Source organism: Cebidichthys violaceus, unplaced genomic scaffold (assembly GCF_023349555.1).
Source record: "Cebidichthys violaceus isolate CVI_PGR_0920_01 unplaced genomic scaffold, fCebVio1.0.p SCAF_7, whole genome shotgun sequence".
NCBI classification, from domain to species: Eukaryota; Metazoa; Chordata; class Actinopteri; order Perciformes; family Stichaeidae; genus Cebidichthys; species Cebidichthys violaceus.
The window spans coordinates 13,362,779-13,376,203 of NW_027176927.1; the positions used below are offsets into that span (position 1 = coordinate 13,362,779).

Here is a 13,425-nt window from a genome sequence, read left to right on the forward strand (position 1 = left end):
AATCTTTTTGTCAAATATTTTGTAGTTTTTACACTCCATCTTCACAGCTTACCGATAAGGATCATTTTAATCAAAGTATCGATTTTACATTTTACTTTGGGAAACAAGTGAAAGGCTTCTGTTAAGGCTCAATCAAGACAACGAGTGAGTGATATACTTCCATCTTTATTAAAAACAGTGTTTATACATTAATTACAATATTAATTCACATCATAAGCTTATGCCTTACTGGCATGCAATGACTGACCGACCACAATGTAAGGCAAGACATAATGAGCACACGTCAGCATTAGTGTTTAATTGTTTTTGAAACACAGGACTACAGTAAGGCACATAGTTTTGAAATTTTAACAGTTATGATCTAAATAGAGCAAACTTTTGGACACCAGTAGGTTGACGGGTGCGTAGGAGAATACCCAGGGTAGACAAAATAGAACATAAAAAGCTCCCGCACACCGTCTTCTTCACTTGAATTCAGAGATATTTAGTGACAAATGTTTTGGTAATCATGTTTTTTCATTGATTGAGTGATGTCATTATAGTAGTGTGACCCGATTGGTCGACCAACTAATTTAAGACATGCTCTCTCATTGTTTTGTAAAGTTACCCGATGAAGGTTTGTGTACCGAAACCTTTCTAAATATCTCAGCATGCAAGTGAGGAAGACAATGTGCGGGAGTTTTTATGCTCTAAAAAGTTATGATCTAAAAAAAAAGAAAGATCTGAATTCATTGCAACACTCCATTTATAATACTCATTATGCAGCCAGAGAAACAGGAAATCTAAATTCATATGTGTGGGCATTGACATTTTTGAAAAGAACACAACATAGACAAACAATAACATTCTCAGGATTGTGCCAAAAGCATTTGAAAGTACAAAAAATATCGGTCTTATTTAAACTCATTGAAAGTGAGGAAACTACTAGAAAATGCATAAAATTATTGTACCACCATCACAACTATAAACACACTATGAGAGTCATTACCATTTAACAGCAATTCATCATTTCTGAAATATATCATTGTTTTGCAACAATAAAAAATTCCCTTTTTCAACTTTACTCAATAGCACGCTCTGCTGCACCATTCAGGAAATAATGGCATTTGTGAGAGCACAGGTCTGTGGAGTTCAAGCCATCACCTCCTGAATCGTACCGCTGCACATCGCATGACGCCGTCAGCTATGGATCAATACACGTCTCCCTGCTTCAAACAGACCGCTATACAGGTACAGGCTGTTAGACACGGAAAGGCGTAGCACCAGAGTTACATTATCCTATGTTGGGAGTGGACGAGGAAGAGCTGAGATTTCAACTGGTGGTCTATTAAGAATCTCTGGCTTGAGGTGTAATGACGTGGATTTGCACACGGCCCAGCAGCTAAAGGGAAGCCCTGTTATGACGTGTAGGGTGTGTCATATTCGTCTTATCTAATTCTCACACTCCACTCACTCTGGGGCTCCTAAGGAGGGTTCTCCTTGTTGCCTCCAGCACTAAAAAGAGTCCAGCTAATCAGGGATTCCAGACGTGGCCAATCAGAGGAGTCAGATCTCACAGGCCCTTAAAAGGGAACCTTTTACTGAAATATCTGAGGTATCGAGAAAGTGCCTTGTTTTTGAGTCTCTGTGATAGTTCAGACTACATCAGGCGGAAGGTTGGGAGTTGCCTATGAAGAATAAAAATAACTTCTTGTAGCCAAAACCATCATCAATCAGGCTGAATATAAAAAATCCATTTCCACTATCAAATAATCTGTCGTGATCATCACACTAAATAGAACTGAGAAAGTAAAACAACACAACCACATCAGAGGCAATTAATTGAAAAAAAGAAAAGAAATGCATTTCCTTCCTAACATCCTTCCCATTTCATTCATAGCATCCTTCACACAGCCGGATACAGGGGTGAGAAACAAAACAACCAAATACAGCTCAAAAGACAAGGCATACTCAGTTGAAGTCCCGATCAGGGAAGATGAGAGGGGCGATGAGGGTCCAGAGATAGAGGCCGAGGCCCAGCCAGCTGGAGCTCATCTTCACCCACACAGCTGGCATACGGCTCTGCATGGCCTGGGTGGTGGTGTCTGGTCTGAGGTACGACACAGAGGCAAAAGTACAATTTAAACCTTAAAAGTTAAAGTTAATACAACACATGCACTGAAATTTGTGTCCTCATATTTTTCACATTTGAAACTGCACTGTAGGGGAAGGGCTTTTCGATTTTAGAAAATGACATTCAAGCTATGTTCAAGGAATGGATAACTGTCGGGTACGATGAGGTGCCCTCTGGTGGCCATGCCGGAGGCCTACAACGCCTGTGCAACAACTGCTGAAAGCATCTGGTTTCAAGATGTTTGGGCATCACAAAAGCATCAAACATGCGTACATTGTTGCATGAGATATAACATTACATATCTGAAGAACCATGCTGTGAGTTTGGGTAATACAATTGTTTGTTTGCATTAGTATCTTTCTCACATACTTTATCTAATATTGTAACAGGCAAAATTCTGTAATCAGACTCACACCTGGATCTTGTAAAGTTCAACTACAATCATATCTGTTGATCACTGGGACACATTTCTATAAATACGGTTCGGTTCCTTCATGTGTCCCCATAAGCCATGCCAGTGAGCCAGCATGCACAGTGTCAGGACCCTGGAGCTGAACTTCATGGAATGCAGCTTGTATCTGCAGTTTAATAAATGTTTGACGTGAAAAGAACTTGTCTCTATCCTTTGGGCTCCTCATGTTACACGTTTAACAGTCTGTAGGTGACAGATACTTACTGGTACCAGTTGGTGAGAGTCATCATGATGTACAGAGAGGCCAAACAGAGGTGGAAGTGGAAAACGGAGTAGCTGTAAGAGACTTTCTCTTCCTCGTTGTCCACGGCTCTGAGAATGCCGTCCTCTCCCAGCACGCCCTCTCCACCGGACCCTCCACCCTCCTCCGTCTGCATCAACTTGTTTACCTGGGTGTTACTGGACGAACGGATACTAGGGAAGAGACGGAGAGAGGGACACGTTCGCAAAAAACATAAATAATACAAAACTGAACATAAAACATATCATTTGTGATGGTTTTAAACCTACCTGGCATAGAGAGTGCAGAAGAGGAAGATGACCAAGCCAACAATGCCCTGAGCGTCCCACCACTGCACCTGTCCAGGGGTGCCGTCACCAGAGGGCTCAGTGGTGCTGATGTTTGACACGAGACTCAACAGGCTGGGGTTGCAATTTCGATCTAAGACATTTAGAGCACACACACACACACACACACATTAGACATTTTAACAAACTTTAATAGTTTACATCATTACATACATTATTAGATATTAAGCCTGTTTACACTATCCTGTATTCATCCTGAATTGACCGTAATGGCAATAAAATGTTTTCATTCATATGTAGATGTCTTTAATTTTGACACTGTAGATGCTGCAAACACATTAGAAGGTGATAAGAGATGCATTTGGAAATGTATGTATATTAATAAAGTGTACATGTTTTTCTGTTCATAAATACATAACTGTCCCTTACATTAACATAAATGTGAAAACGCTGTTTTCCTCTAAACAGGGTTCTCCTCACAAGTTTTCAGTGTTTTCTTGAATGTCATTGTCAAAGCAAAGAAAAAAAAAAGGGTGTGCAGTGTCACAACATCAGAGAACCATGAAGTTAATAGCATTTTTCAAATAAAAAAGAAATCCAATTATATGTGGATTGTATAGATGCATTTCCAATGTTTTGTGTAAATGGTTCTCAAATGCCTACCTGTAGATAAAACTAACTCTACAGTCACCACAAGTGTGCCCATCCACTTAGGAAAGGTAGATCGCACAGCATGAGACGAGGAAGGTGTGCTAACTATCAGCAAAAAGCAGCTCTTTGTTCCTATAGCTTGCCGTGTAAAAACTTACCCGCATGATTAAAATGATGCAGCAGATAATCAGCAAATGCATATATTGACAGAAAACAGTGAGAATAATTACAACTGAACAACCAAAACCTACAGAAACGAGCTGCAACTGTGGACAACGACACAATGAGACTCACTTGGATTGTTGGTCATTGCAGACCAAGTGACATACATGGTGTAGAGGGAGATGAGTGACGCCTGGAGCAAACCAGAGTGTGGTTGGGCTTCCTGTAACAAACAGGACAGACGTACACTTAATGTGTGTTCCAAGTATTTCTGCATCAGTACGGTCTTAGACTGGTCCACACTGTACCTGTATCTTGGGCAGAATGGAGACGATGGAAATGATGATGCAGAAGATGAGGTTGAGGCTGATGAAGACCTTGTGCTCTGTGCAGTCATCAGGCTGTGTGTAGTAAACGTAGAAAAGCACCACAGCAGTGAAAGCCAGTGCATAGTAGAGGACGGTGAAAGACAACAGGCCTGGAAATGACATGGATACACATTATCACCGACGTCCTAAAACCACAGATATAATAATGTGCCACTGATACTCAAATATTACGTTAATTGTACAACGAGTCATTTGGCATAACGTTGGCAATAAATGCCTCCTTTAAGTGAATGGTGTACCTGCAAACCAGCATTTGTTGTCACCATCTTCAGCATTTGCGACCCACACCTTGTTCCAGGAGTGGGCAAAATCGATAAGAAGAATAAGTTGGATTAGAATGAAGATGAAGGATCCCACTACTCCGAAGTAAAACCACACTGTGAAGTGAAAAGGAAGCACAGCTGAAACAGTTTCCTGAAACTGTTGATCAGAAATAGATATTTCTCCTTTGTGTAAATCACTTATAATTCACAAAGTCATTGTCTGGTTTTAAAAAATATACAGTATTTTACTGTTCATAGTAATTCAAGAGAGTATGTTAGTACCAGTATGAAATGTTCCGTCGGGGATGAAAAAAGCTCCCACTGTAATCCCAATCAGGATGAGAAATTTAAAGAACCAGAACCTGTAAAGTAAACAGTTACAAACCCACCATCAGTAAAGCAGACGGACAAAAGTAGCACATCGCTCAACACATGTGTTCCATATAAGCTCAATAAGGCACTTTACCCATTTTGAATGGCTGCACGTGGGTCTTTGCTGCTACGGACACGAATCATGATGGCGGAGAACAGAAAGAAGAAGCAGGTCATGGCGAAGCACATTCGGTACACAGACTTGTAGCCCACAATGACATCACAGTTAACCTGGTTTTCAAAACCAGGTATAGCACTTCCTCCCTGGCAAAATCCTGGGATCTACAAAACAGCAGACAAAAATGTGTAATTAAGCTTATCTACAAAGTATTACCAAAGAGAATATATACAAATACTTCCAACTGCAGTTACAGCATCAAGCAAATGAATGCAACACAACCCTGAACACTGTTTTGGAACCGGATTAAGAGTAACGGGGATCTCACTTTACGGAGCTGTGTCTCCATTCCAGGAAGGATCATGATGACAGACACCAAGGTACCCAGCAGCAAGAAGAAGGAGAACACCAGGCGTGTGATGGTGGAGTTATTGGAGGAGGGACAGCAGCCACACAAGAGGCATGGTGCTGAGCCACACAGACAGGAGGCCTGTGAAGGATGGCGAGGACGGCAAAAGGAGACACAGTCACACAATTGTGGGCAATTTTTTATCCAATAGAAATACTGGGCTGGTAAATTATTTAACGAGGAAGTGAATACTGATAGTGGACACTGGATTCACCCACATATCGGATTCATTAGCACTAACAGCTACCTAAACTAGCTTAAATGTTTCTGACGTTAGTGCAAAGGGCCTCTTCGGGAACTCCCTCTGTCATTATTTGCAATGCTGATTAACTATCTTGATAAGCCAACTTCCCTTTTATGTTTAATGTGTCCAGTACGGCTGATATTTGACGTAAAGACAATAAATTAGCTTGTAGTAAAAGCGTGTATCGCTGACTGTCACGTAGCGCTTAAAGTAACGTCGATTCTTTAGCTACCGTTAAACTAAGTTTAGCGATTAACGTTAACCTAACGCTAAGTTTAGCGGTAGCTCACCTAACGGTAAAACGACGAGAGTGAGCTGCCGTCAAAGCACTCCGTTAGTATCTTAGATAACGTTAATATAACTATTAACAGTTAGATACTTACACAGCTGGCTAAAGAGCACAATGCCAGACAAGCCCCCATATTGACATTAAACTGCTGAAATGAATGGTAGCGTAGCGTAGCCTGTCGCTGACAGTGGTAAGTGTACACAAACAGTCGGAAGTTATTCTAATGCTTTTCAAAATAAAGGTATTCACGATTAACACCTCTTCAATATAAAACACCTAACTGTCGTAGAGTGAGAAGGATACAAAAATAGATGATGCTGCATTTTAAGGAATGATAACACATTTTGGTTAATGTGTTAAACGCTGTTGTCTATGTTGCGGCACTGTTTATTTCCACCAATCCAAAAGAAAGTCTCTAGTTGTGTCTGTAGAGCACAGTGGACAACAGGACAGTAAATGTCGGGAACCAACTTTGAAACCAACAATCTGTTCAGCATCCCAGGAGCTGAGGTCTTTTTAATACATAGAGAGCCTGTCAGGACAGAAGCCTCTTCAAAGCCCTGCTGTTGGTAGTGCACCAGCACAGCGAGGAGCGAACAGTGATGGCGTTATTAATAGACCCTTTAATATCTTATCTGGAACAAGAAATATGCCAGTGCCAGACTCTCGATTCATTCATTCTATTTCAAGGGAGGCAAATGCATACATTTTATTGAAATAAACCCATAAGATATATTCATAATACACAACGTGACCATGCAACTATGCATTAAATTAATTAACATGAGTGGATTTTTTTGTTCATTTTTAATGTATAATGTACAATAGGAATCATATTGCCTTGCACAGATCCAAACTCTTGCATCGAGACCATGTTTCACACTACACTTTTGTCATTATGGGGCTATTATACACAGCTGAATGTTTTTTTAAACAAGAAGTATATCAAAACGCGTCATCTTCTTTGTTTCACCCAAAGTCCTCTGCCTACATGAAGGTATTTTTGTCCTACCAGTTCAAATGTCTTGGAACTAAAACCTTTGTTGCTTAGAATATGACTAATGCCAAAAGGTAAAATATGTGAAACATAAAATTAACTTTGAAATACTTAATTAATTGCTCCATATATTATGTGGATTACAGACACAAAGTACTTTTATACATTTAAAATATGTGTACGGTTGATTTGGATATACAACTCTAGGTGGAAGCATTCAAACAATATTACATTAGACATTTGTGTTTGGAGGCATTGCTGAGACATCGCGTTCACAAAAACCACCACTACTACTATTAATAATATTAATTCTGCAAACACTACCATTACTTTTAATACGACTACCACCAGTACTACTATTATCAAGACTACTAAGGTTACAACTACAACTATTATTACTAATACTACTACTAGTAACCCTTTCCACACTACTACTTCTATTCATTCTGCTACCAGCACAATTATCTTTCCTACTGATTGGACATTCCAGTTTGATACTCTTGTTGATAAACATGAACGGTACTATGTTCGTGAAAATAAACAAGTCTTTTCAGATGGTAGCTTTTTTGGGGAGCTCTTTAAGCCTAGTTTATTCTCAGCTGAAGAAAAATTGAAGAATTTTGAACAAATTTTCCAGGACAATTGACCCTTTCTCTTATTTCCCATGTGCTTTCCATGACTGGAAAATCGGTCAACAGTTTTTTCAGGTTTTCCAGGACACGTGGGAACCCTGACTAATTGTAAAATGCTTTGCTGGGTAAGAGAATGAAACCAAACAATGATTTGATGCGCCAAAATATTCTCCAGTTAAAAAAAACAAAAAACCCCTGAAATAACTGTGTTTGAAGCTTCAGAAGAACAATTAGAGTTCGCAATTAGAGTTTTAGACTTTTATTCTCCCATTGAAAACTTAATTAAAGCTGGGGTAGGCAGTTTTTTCTTTTTGGCTTCATTGGGCAAAAAGTTCAATAACAAGCATTCAGCATAGTAATTCAAGTGGTACCCCAGGGGAGGCAGTTTTCTGGAAAAGGCAAAAAAAAAAATCAAGATTTTGAACGCATAGACATTTGTAGCAGCAAGATGTTCTATCACAAAGATATAAAACATCCCTGTTTTCACTTCGGGACGTATACAAACTTGATCATTTCTAACAAGCACTAAAATACCTGATGAACTGAAAATACATGGAAAGACACTGAGACACCACAGATACTGTATTCAATTTAGTGAGTTCCTATAGTTCACATTTCAACAGACTAATCAACTTTCAATAATAATAATGTTACAATTTAAAAGACAGTTCTCAGGGTGGCCCTGACAGACAGGCCTTACACACACGTTTAGAGCATTAAGGCCTCTTAACGTTTCTTTACATATGCCTGCAGGGGAAGCAAGAGTTTTTAAATACAAGCAATACTCAACAACCTGACCTGGAAAGTAAGTAGATACAAGGGACACTTTGGGAAACTCTCTTTGATTTAATGTAGCCTGTCCCAAAATGCCTTGTACCACATCAGCAACAGCAGTCAAATCTAATCCCTAAACACTAAAAAAGTGTTCATGTCTTATTCTCACCACTAGATGGGATGATGATTCCACAGAAGCAACTGGTTGTTGGATAGAAAGCAATTAAATCAAAGTAAGATATTGTGCAATGTCAACCCATCTGTGTCATTCTTAACTATCTATTGGTTTATGATGAATGGCAACAGGTGGGCTGTTTGTAGGACTGAGATTAATATTTGAAGAATGTCTGTCAATGAATATGAAATTTGAAATCTATGATTAATGCCTGTACCAGGGAAGGTTTGTGTATTCAGGTCCTTGCAAGGTGTTGACATAGTATCTGCACTAAGATCAGAGATAGACAATAAAACATGGAAGACAAGTGACATGAGCATTAGTCGATGATGGCTGTAGCTTCTGATACTGACAATAGAACTTATTTTAATATTACTGGAGTATATTGATAATTACAGTCAAACCCCCAAGATTCCTTGAGGATAACGAGAAAACACGTTTCCAGAAAATTAAGTAAAGATTTAAGGACTAGTGGTAACACTCATTTATGGGCTTTGAAGTTCAAGAGTGCCTTAAGTGCCTTAAGACTGGCTGCAATTAAAACATTCATTATTTCTAATTGAGCATGTAGATGCTGATGAATTAAAATCCTCCATTGTCAGCTGTACGATGAAAAAAAAAAAGCATCATCTTATTGCATGTCCACCGATGAGGAACACAGAAACCTCAGTGTCATTATATAAGGGATCCCGAACATACTGCTGTTTTTACATGTGTAAAAGACATTGCTAATTAAAAGTTGAGATGAGTCAACCTTTATGCAGAGATTTTCTCCAGTTAAACATACAGCTATGAGCTCCCTTCAGGGACCTTTTCCCCCAGAATCTCAATTATTTTAGTTTTCTTGCATAGAGGTACTTTTCAAACCGAAAAGTAAGACCCTGTGCAACCAACCTCTGTCATCCATTGGGCGGGTCAGCCACTCACCCTTGTGAGTCTCGAATAATCATCTCTTTGTTCTGACACTGGCGGGCTCACTTGGCTGGCAGCAGTTGGCAGCTAATGTCTGCCTTTCTACTTTACTGTTTGTGCAACGAAGCTACCAGGATTAAAACTTTACTTTCATCATCACTTTTTTTTTCTCTTTCATCACTCACTCCAAGAACATTCTCTTAGTTTTCCTTTTAAACAAGATTATTCAGAGAAAAAAAGATTATTGTTTTGGCTTATTGTAGACTCTTTTGGAACCTTCCTGAGCAGGAAGTACATCCTCTGATGGACATTTTTCCTGATGGTGGCTATGTTTGGCACCCAGTGTGGGTCCTGGGCGATGGTGGATCCCATAAATCTGAAGGATTCCACAGTACAGTGTTGTTCATGTTGAATGGGGCAGTGCCAGCCATTCAACCAGGTTGTGTGATGTCTGACTCGGAGCGGGTTAGGTATACGAATGTGGGCTTTTTAAACCTGCAGTAAAACACATTCAGGTCGTCAGACAGTTGATAGTTCTCCACAGTGCGGTGGAGTGGTCTCCTGTTGCTGGTGATGTCCTGAAGGCGTCTTCACTTTAACGTAGGGTCGTTGCCTGATAATCTTTCAGCTTTTCAGTGTAGCTTCTTCACTTCTCTGATCTCCTTTGTCAGTGTGTTCCTGCCCTGGTTCTCCCTACTTTTTTATGCGTCCCTCTTGGCCTGCCAGAGTTTTGTGGTTAACCAGGTTTTAATGTTGTTGTATGTGCAGAAAGTTTTAGTCTGCACACAAAAAAATGTATGTAAAATGTCACAGCATTACAGATTTCATCCTTTTCTGAAGCTGCAGCCTAAAAAGCATCAGTGCAGTCAGTTGGGCTATAGCAAATATAACACATGCACTAAAGCCTTATTGTGTATAATAACAATGCTTCTTGGTCATTTCTGTGTTTTGCCAACCTTTATCAGTGTGGAAGCTTAGTCTGTGTTAATGGCAAACCGAAGGGTTATCAGGTGGCATCCTCTGTCTTTTTGTCCAGCTTCATCTATCAGAAAACATGCAAAAAAAGGATTAGAATTAAGATGGCACAGTAACGCACTAGTACCAGCAAAGCTGTCGTAAGAGAAGGAGGAGCAGGAGAAGAAGAAAGAGAAGGAGGAGGAGGAGGAGGAGGAGGAGAAGGAGAAGGAGAAGGAGAAGGAGAAGGAGAAGGAGAAGAAGAAGTGCCCACCAATGCTGGCAAATACTCAAACCTTTTCACCTCTGACTGCGTTCTCATTGAGGGCCAGCACCAAACAGAATTTGCCTCAAATCTGAAGATCCAGAGTGGAGCAAACCCGTCTGTCCGAGACTTAGTTTCAAACATTGAAGCTGTAGGTTGTGCCATTTTTGGGTTGTTTGAACTGTTTACAGGTTCGCAGGTTCACCTGTTGAACTTAGCGTGATTGTGCTGTGCAGCAAATGTGGTTAACGTTGCCTTCTGCTGTATGCCTACACAATGGGGCAATGCTGTACTATATACGAGAATGTAACATTCAGCCAGAGAGAGCTCTGATTCACAGATGCACTTAATATTAGCTTTACTTATACTTTATTATTAATAGGCCTAGTATTAGAGACATGCTGTTGCAGTTCCAGTGTAACATAGGAATATTGTTGCTGTCAACAAGTCTGTCCTGTTGCACTCCCTCAGAAAATGTCACCTTTTGCACCAGAAACTAATACCTCATTTACAAGCCTTTGGTATTTCACACCACAGGTTACACTCAAAGCCAAGTGTTCTTTTTAATCATTTTGCTTCTCTGATAAAAATGATTACTTCTGTAACTGTTGCCATAACTAACTTACGGCATTTAAGATGAAGTTGGTGTAACCTCAAACTTTTTCCCAACAGACCACATCACTACAGTTAAATTCAAAGATGGATGTTGCCTGCCAGACCGTCCCACCGAGACGTAATAATGTTTCTACACAATTGTCCTCGAAGACTCTTGCGCCTTACTTTAGAAGTACAGGTGTGTGATATATTACAACATATTTTGATAAAGATGACCAATGAGCTGTTACATCCTTTAGTGGTTTTGGTTATAATGTAATATGTTATGTGTCTTGGTCTCATTTACATTTACAGCTGTCTAGGCTACTGTGTCCTGCAAAGACTCTGATATTGGTGTATCCACAACAACAAAAAGACCATTGAAGAGACCTGGCCATTGAGGAGGAAGGAGAGGAGGAGGAGGAGGATTTATTTGAGGGCAGCTCTACAATGATGGATTCAGAAAAGCTGGATCCTACCTGTGACACTGCAGAGTCGGTCGCAGCTTTAACAGAGTTGACAGACTTGCCGTGAGTTACTCAAATATTTGTGTGTGTGTGTGTGTGTGTGTGTGTGTGTGTGTGTGTGTGTGTGTGTGTGTGTGTGTATGTGTATGTGTGTGTGTGTGTGTGTGTGTGTGTGTGTGTGTGTGTGTGTGAGTATTAGTTTCCAGTTTATTAGCTGGAACGAATTCAGTGTATTTCAGCACTCGTGCAATAAAAGACTACATTCATGGAGGTTATAATGTTTAGTTATTGTTGAAACTTTATTGTAGAGTTGTTGATTCAACTGTATGATCACACTGGAGGCTGTAGTGTAGCTTCGCTGGTCTAATGCAATATTGGCCACTCATCATACAGATGTCTTTTGAAGATTACAAGAAAATAAAAGACATAATAGCTATACATTTTTCTGTCATTTTAAAGTCTCTCAAGCTAGTGTCCGTTGATAGACATGCCCAAACACCTTACCCCAACAGAAATGTGAAGAAATAAAATGTCTGAAAACGTATCACATTGTCCAGGTAAAGGCACATCAACAATATACTCAAACATAAACCGAAATGAATGACAATTACTGTGCGCCTGTTGGACTACATGCAGAACGAGGTAATTATGGGGCTGTATGTATTTCCCATGCATGTACAGCCATGGTCTTTGCTCTGCATCCATGTTGGACCTTACCCAGAATGCCACGATCATTCCTGCATGCCGTCGACCCGGCACCATACATGGATGATGTTTTAAAGATCCCCATCCCAGAGGACCTAAACGCATAAAAGGAGGCGGACGACGGGGAGTGCCGCGTCAGTGTTCCGGTTCCCTGAAGAGGGGTCTGAAGCCTACATAGCTGCCTTGGGCGTCTGTAAACTTCTTGTGAATGAGGAGAACCACACAGGCTGGAATAACGAATCTTATTTTGCGTCCAAGGAAGCCCCAGCTCACAAAGCTTTGATGGGCTAGATATCTACAATGATATATGACAATATTTAGTCATGTAAACTTGTTAATGTGGATTTGGTAATACCTTGAGTTTTCTTTTCTATTTTTTAATAATCATGGATGATCAGTCATATATTTTGTTACAGCATGATGATAGCATGCATGTATCCTCTGCATAGAGCAGTTATTGATGAACGTGATGACAATAAATGCATTACAGTATCTTCTGACAAAAGTTAATAGATATACACTTTGAAACATTCATGTTCTGAATTTGGGCATTATTCAACTATAATTTTGGGTGCTAGTGGTGTGCAGAAATACAAGCAAGACTGCATACAATCTAAACATGCTCATTTAAATGAACAACACAACTTGTAATCATACGGTTTGATTACACTGTATACTCCTTTTTAAGTTGCATGTAGTTTTTAATACTAAATAATCTGTATGTCATATCTATATCTACATATGTGGCTAACGTGGATGATTTAATTAACGTTACATAACTTTGGGTAAACTCAGGCTTGTTTTGCTCTCAACGCCACGAGGTTGCGCCAGCTTTGTGTGTCTGTTATTTTGGCCTGCTGCTCCTCGCGCTACAGTTACAACCCCCTCTGTGATTGGTGGATGTGGACCAATGAATGCAAACAGCTCTCGTGACGGTTAG

The 13,425-nt window shown here is 39.9% G+C and overlaps 1 protein-coding gene across 1 annotated transcript; it reads right to left on the reverse strand.

The window, feature by feature from the left end:
• Positions 1–145: 145 nt before the first annotated feature.
• Positions 146–6,206, reverse strand: serinc2l (serine incorporator 2, like). Its single transcript, XM_068735917.1, has 10 exons — positions 6,105–6,206; positions 5,397–5,558; positions 5,045–5,232; positions 4,861–4,940; positions 4,555–4,692; positions 4,235–4,404; positions 4,059–4,149; positions 3,096–3,246; positions 2,790–2,999; positions 146–2,089 (listed from the first exon to the last, which is right to left on the reverse strand). The coding sequence occupies exons 1-10, from the start codon at positions 6,141–6,143 to the stop codon at positions 1,951–1,953; spliced, it is 1,368 nt and encodes a 455-aa protein (XP_068592018.1). The 5' UTR covers positions 6,144–6,206; the 3' UTR covers positions 146–1,950.
• Positions 6,207–13,425: the final 7,219 nt, after the last annotated feature.

Excerpts from the sequence above, each read along its gene's own strand:
- serinc2l (XM_068735917.1), bottom strand. The coding sequence starts at position 6,143 with ATGGGGGCTTGTCTGGCATTGTGCTCTTTAGCCAGCTGT. Across the intron at positions 5,559-6,104 it reads TGTGCTCTTTAGCCAGCTGT|GCCTCCTGTCTGTGTGGCTC; the intron begins GTAAGTATCTAA and ends CATCCTTCACAG. Across the intron at positions 4,693-4,860 it reads CGACGGAACATTTCATACTG|TGTGGTTTTACTTCGGAGTA; the intron begins GTACTAACATAC and ends TTCACTTCACAG.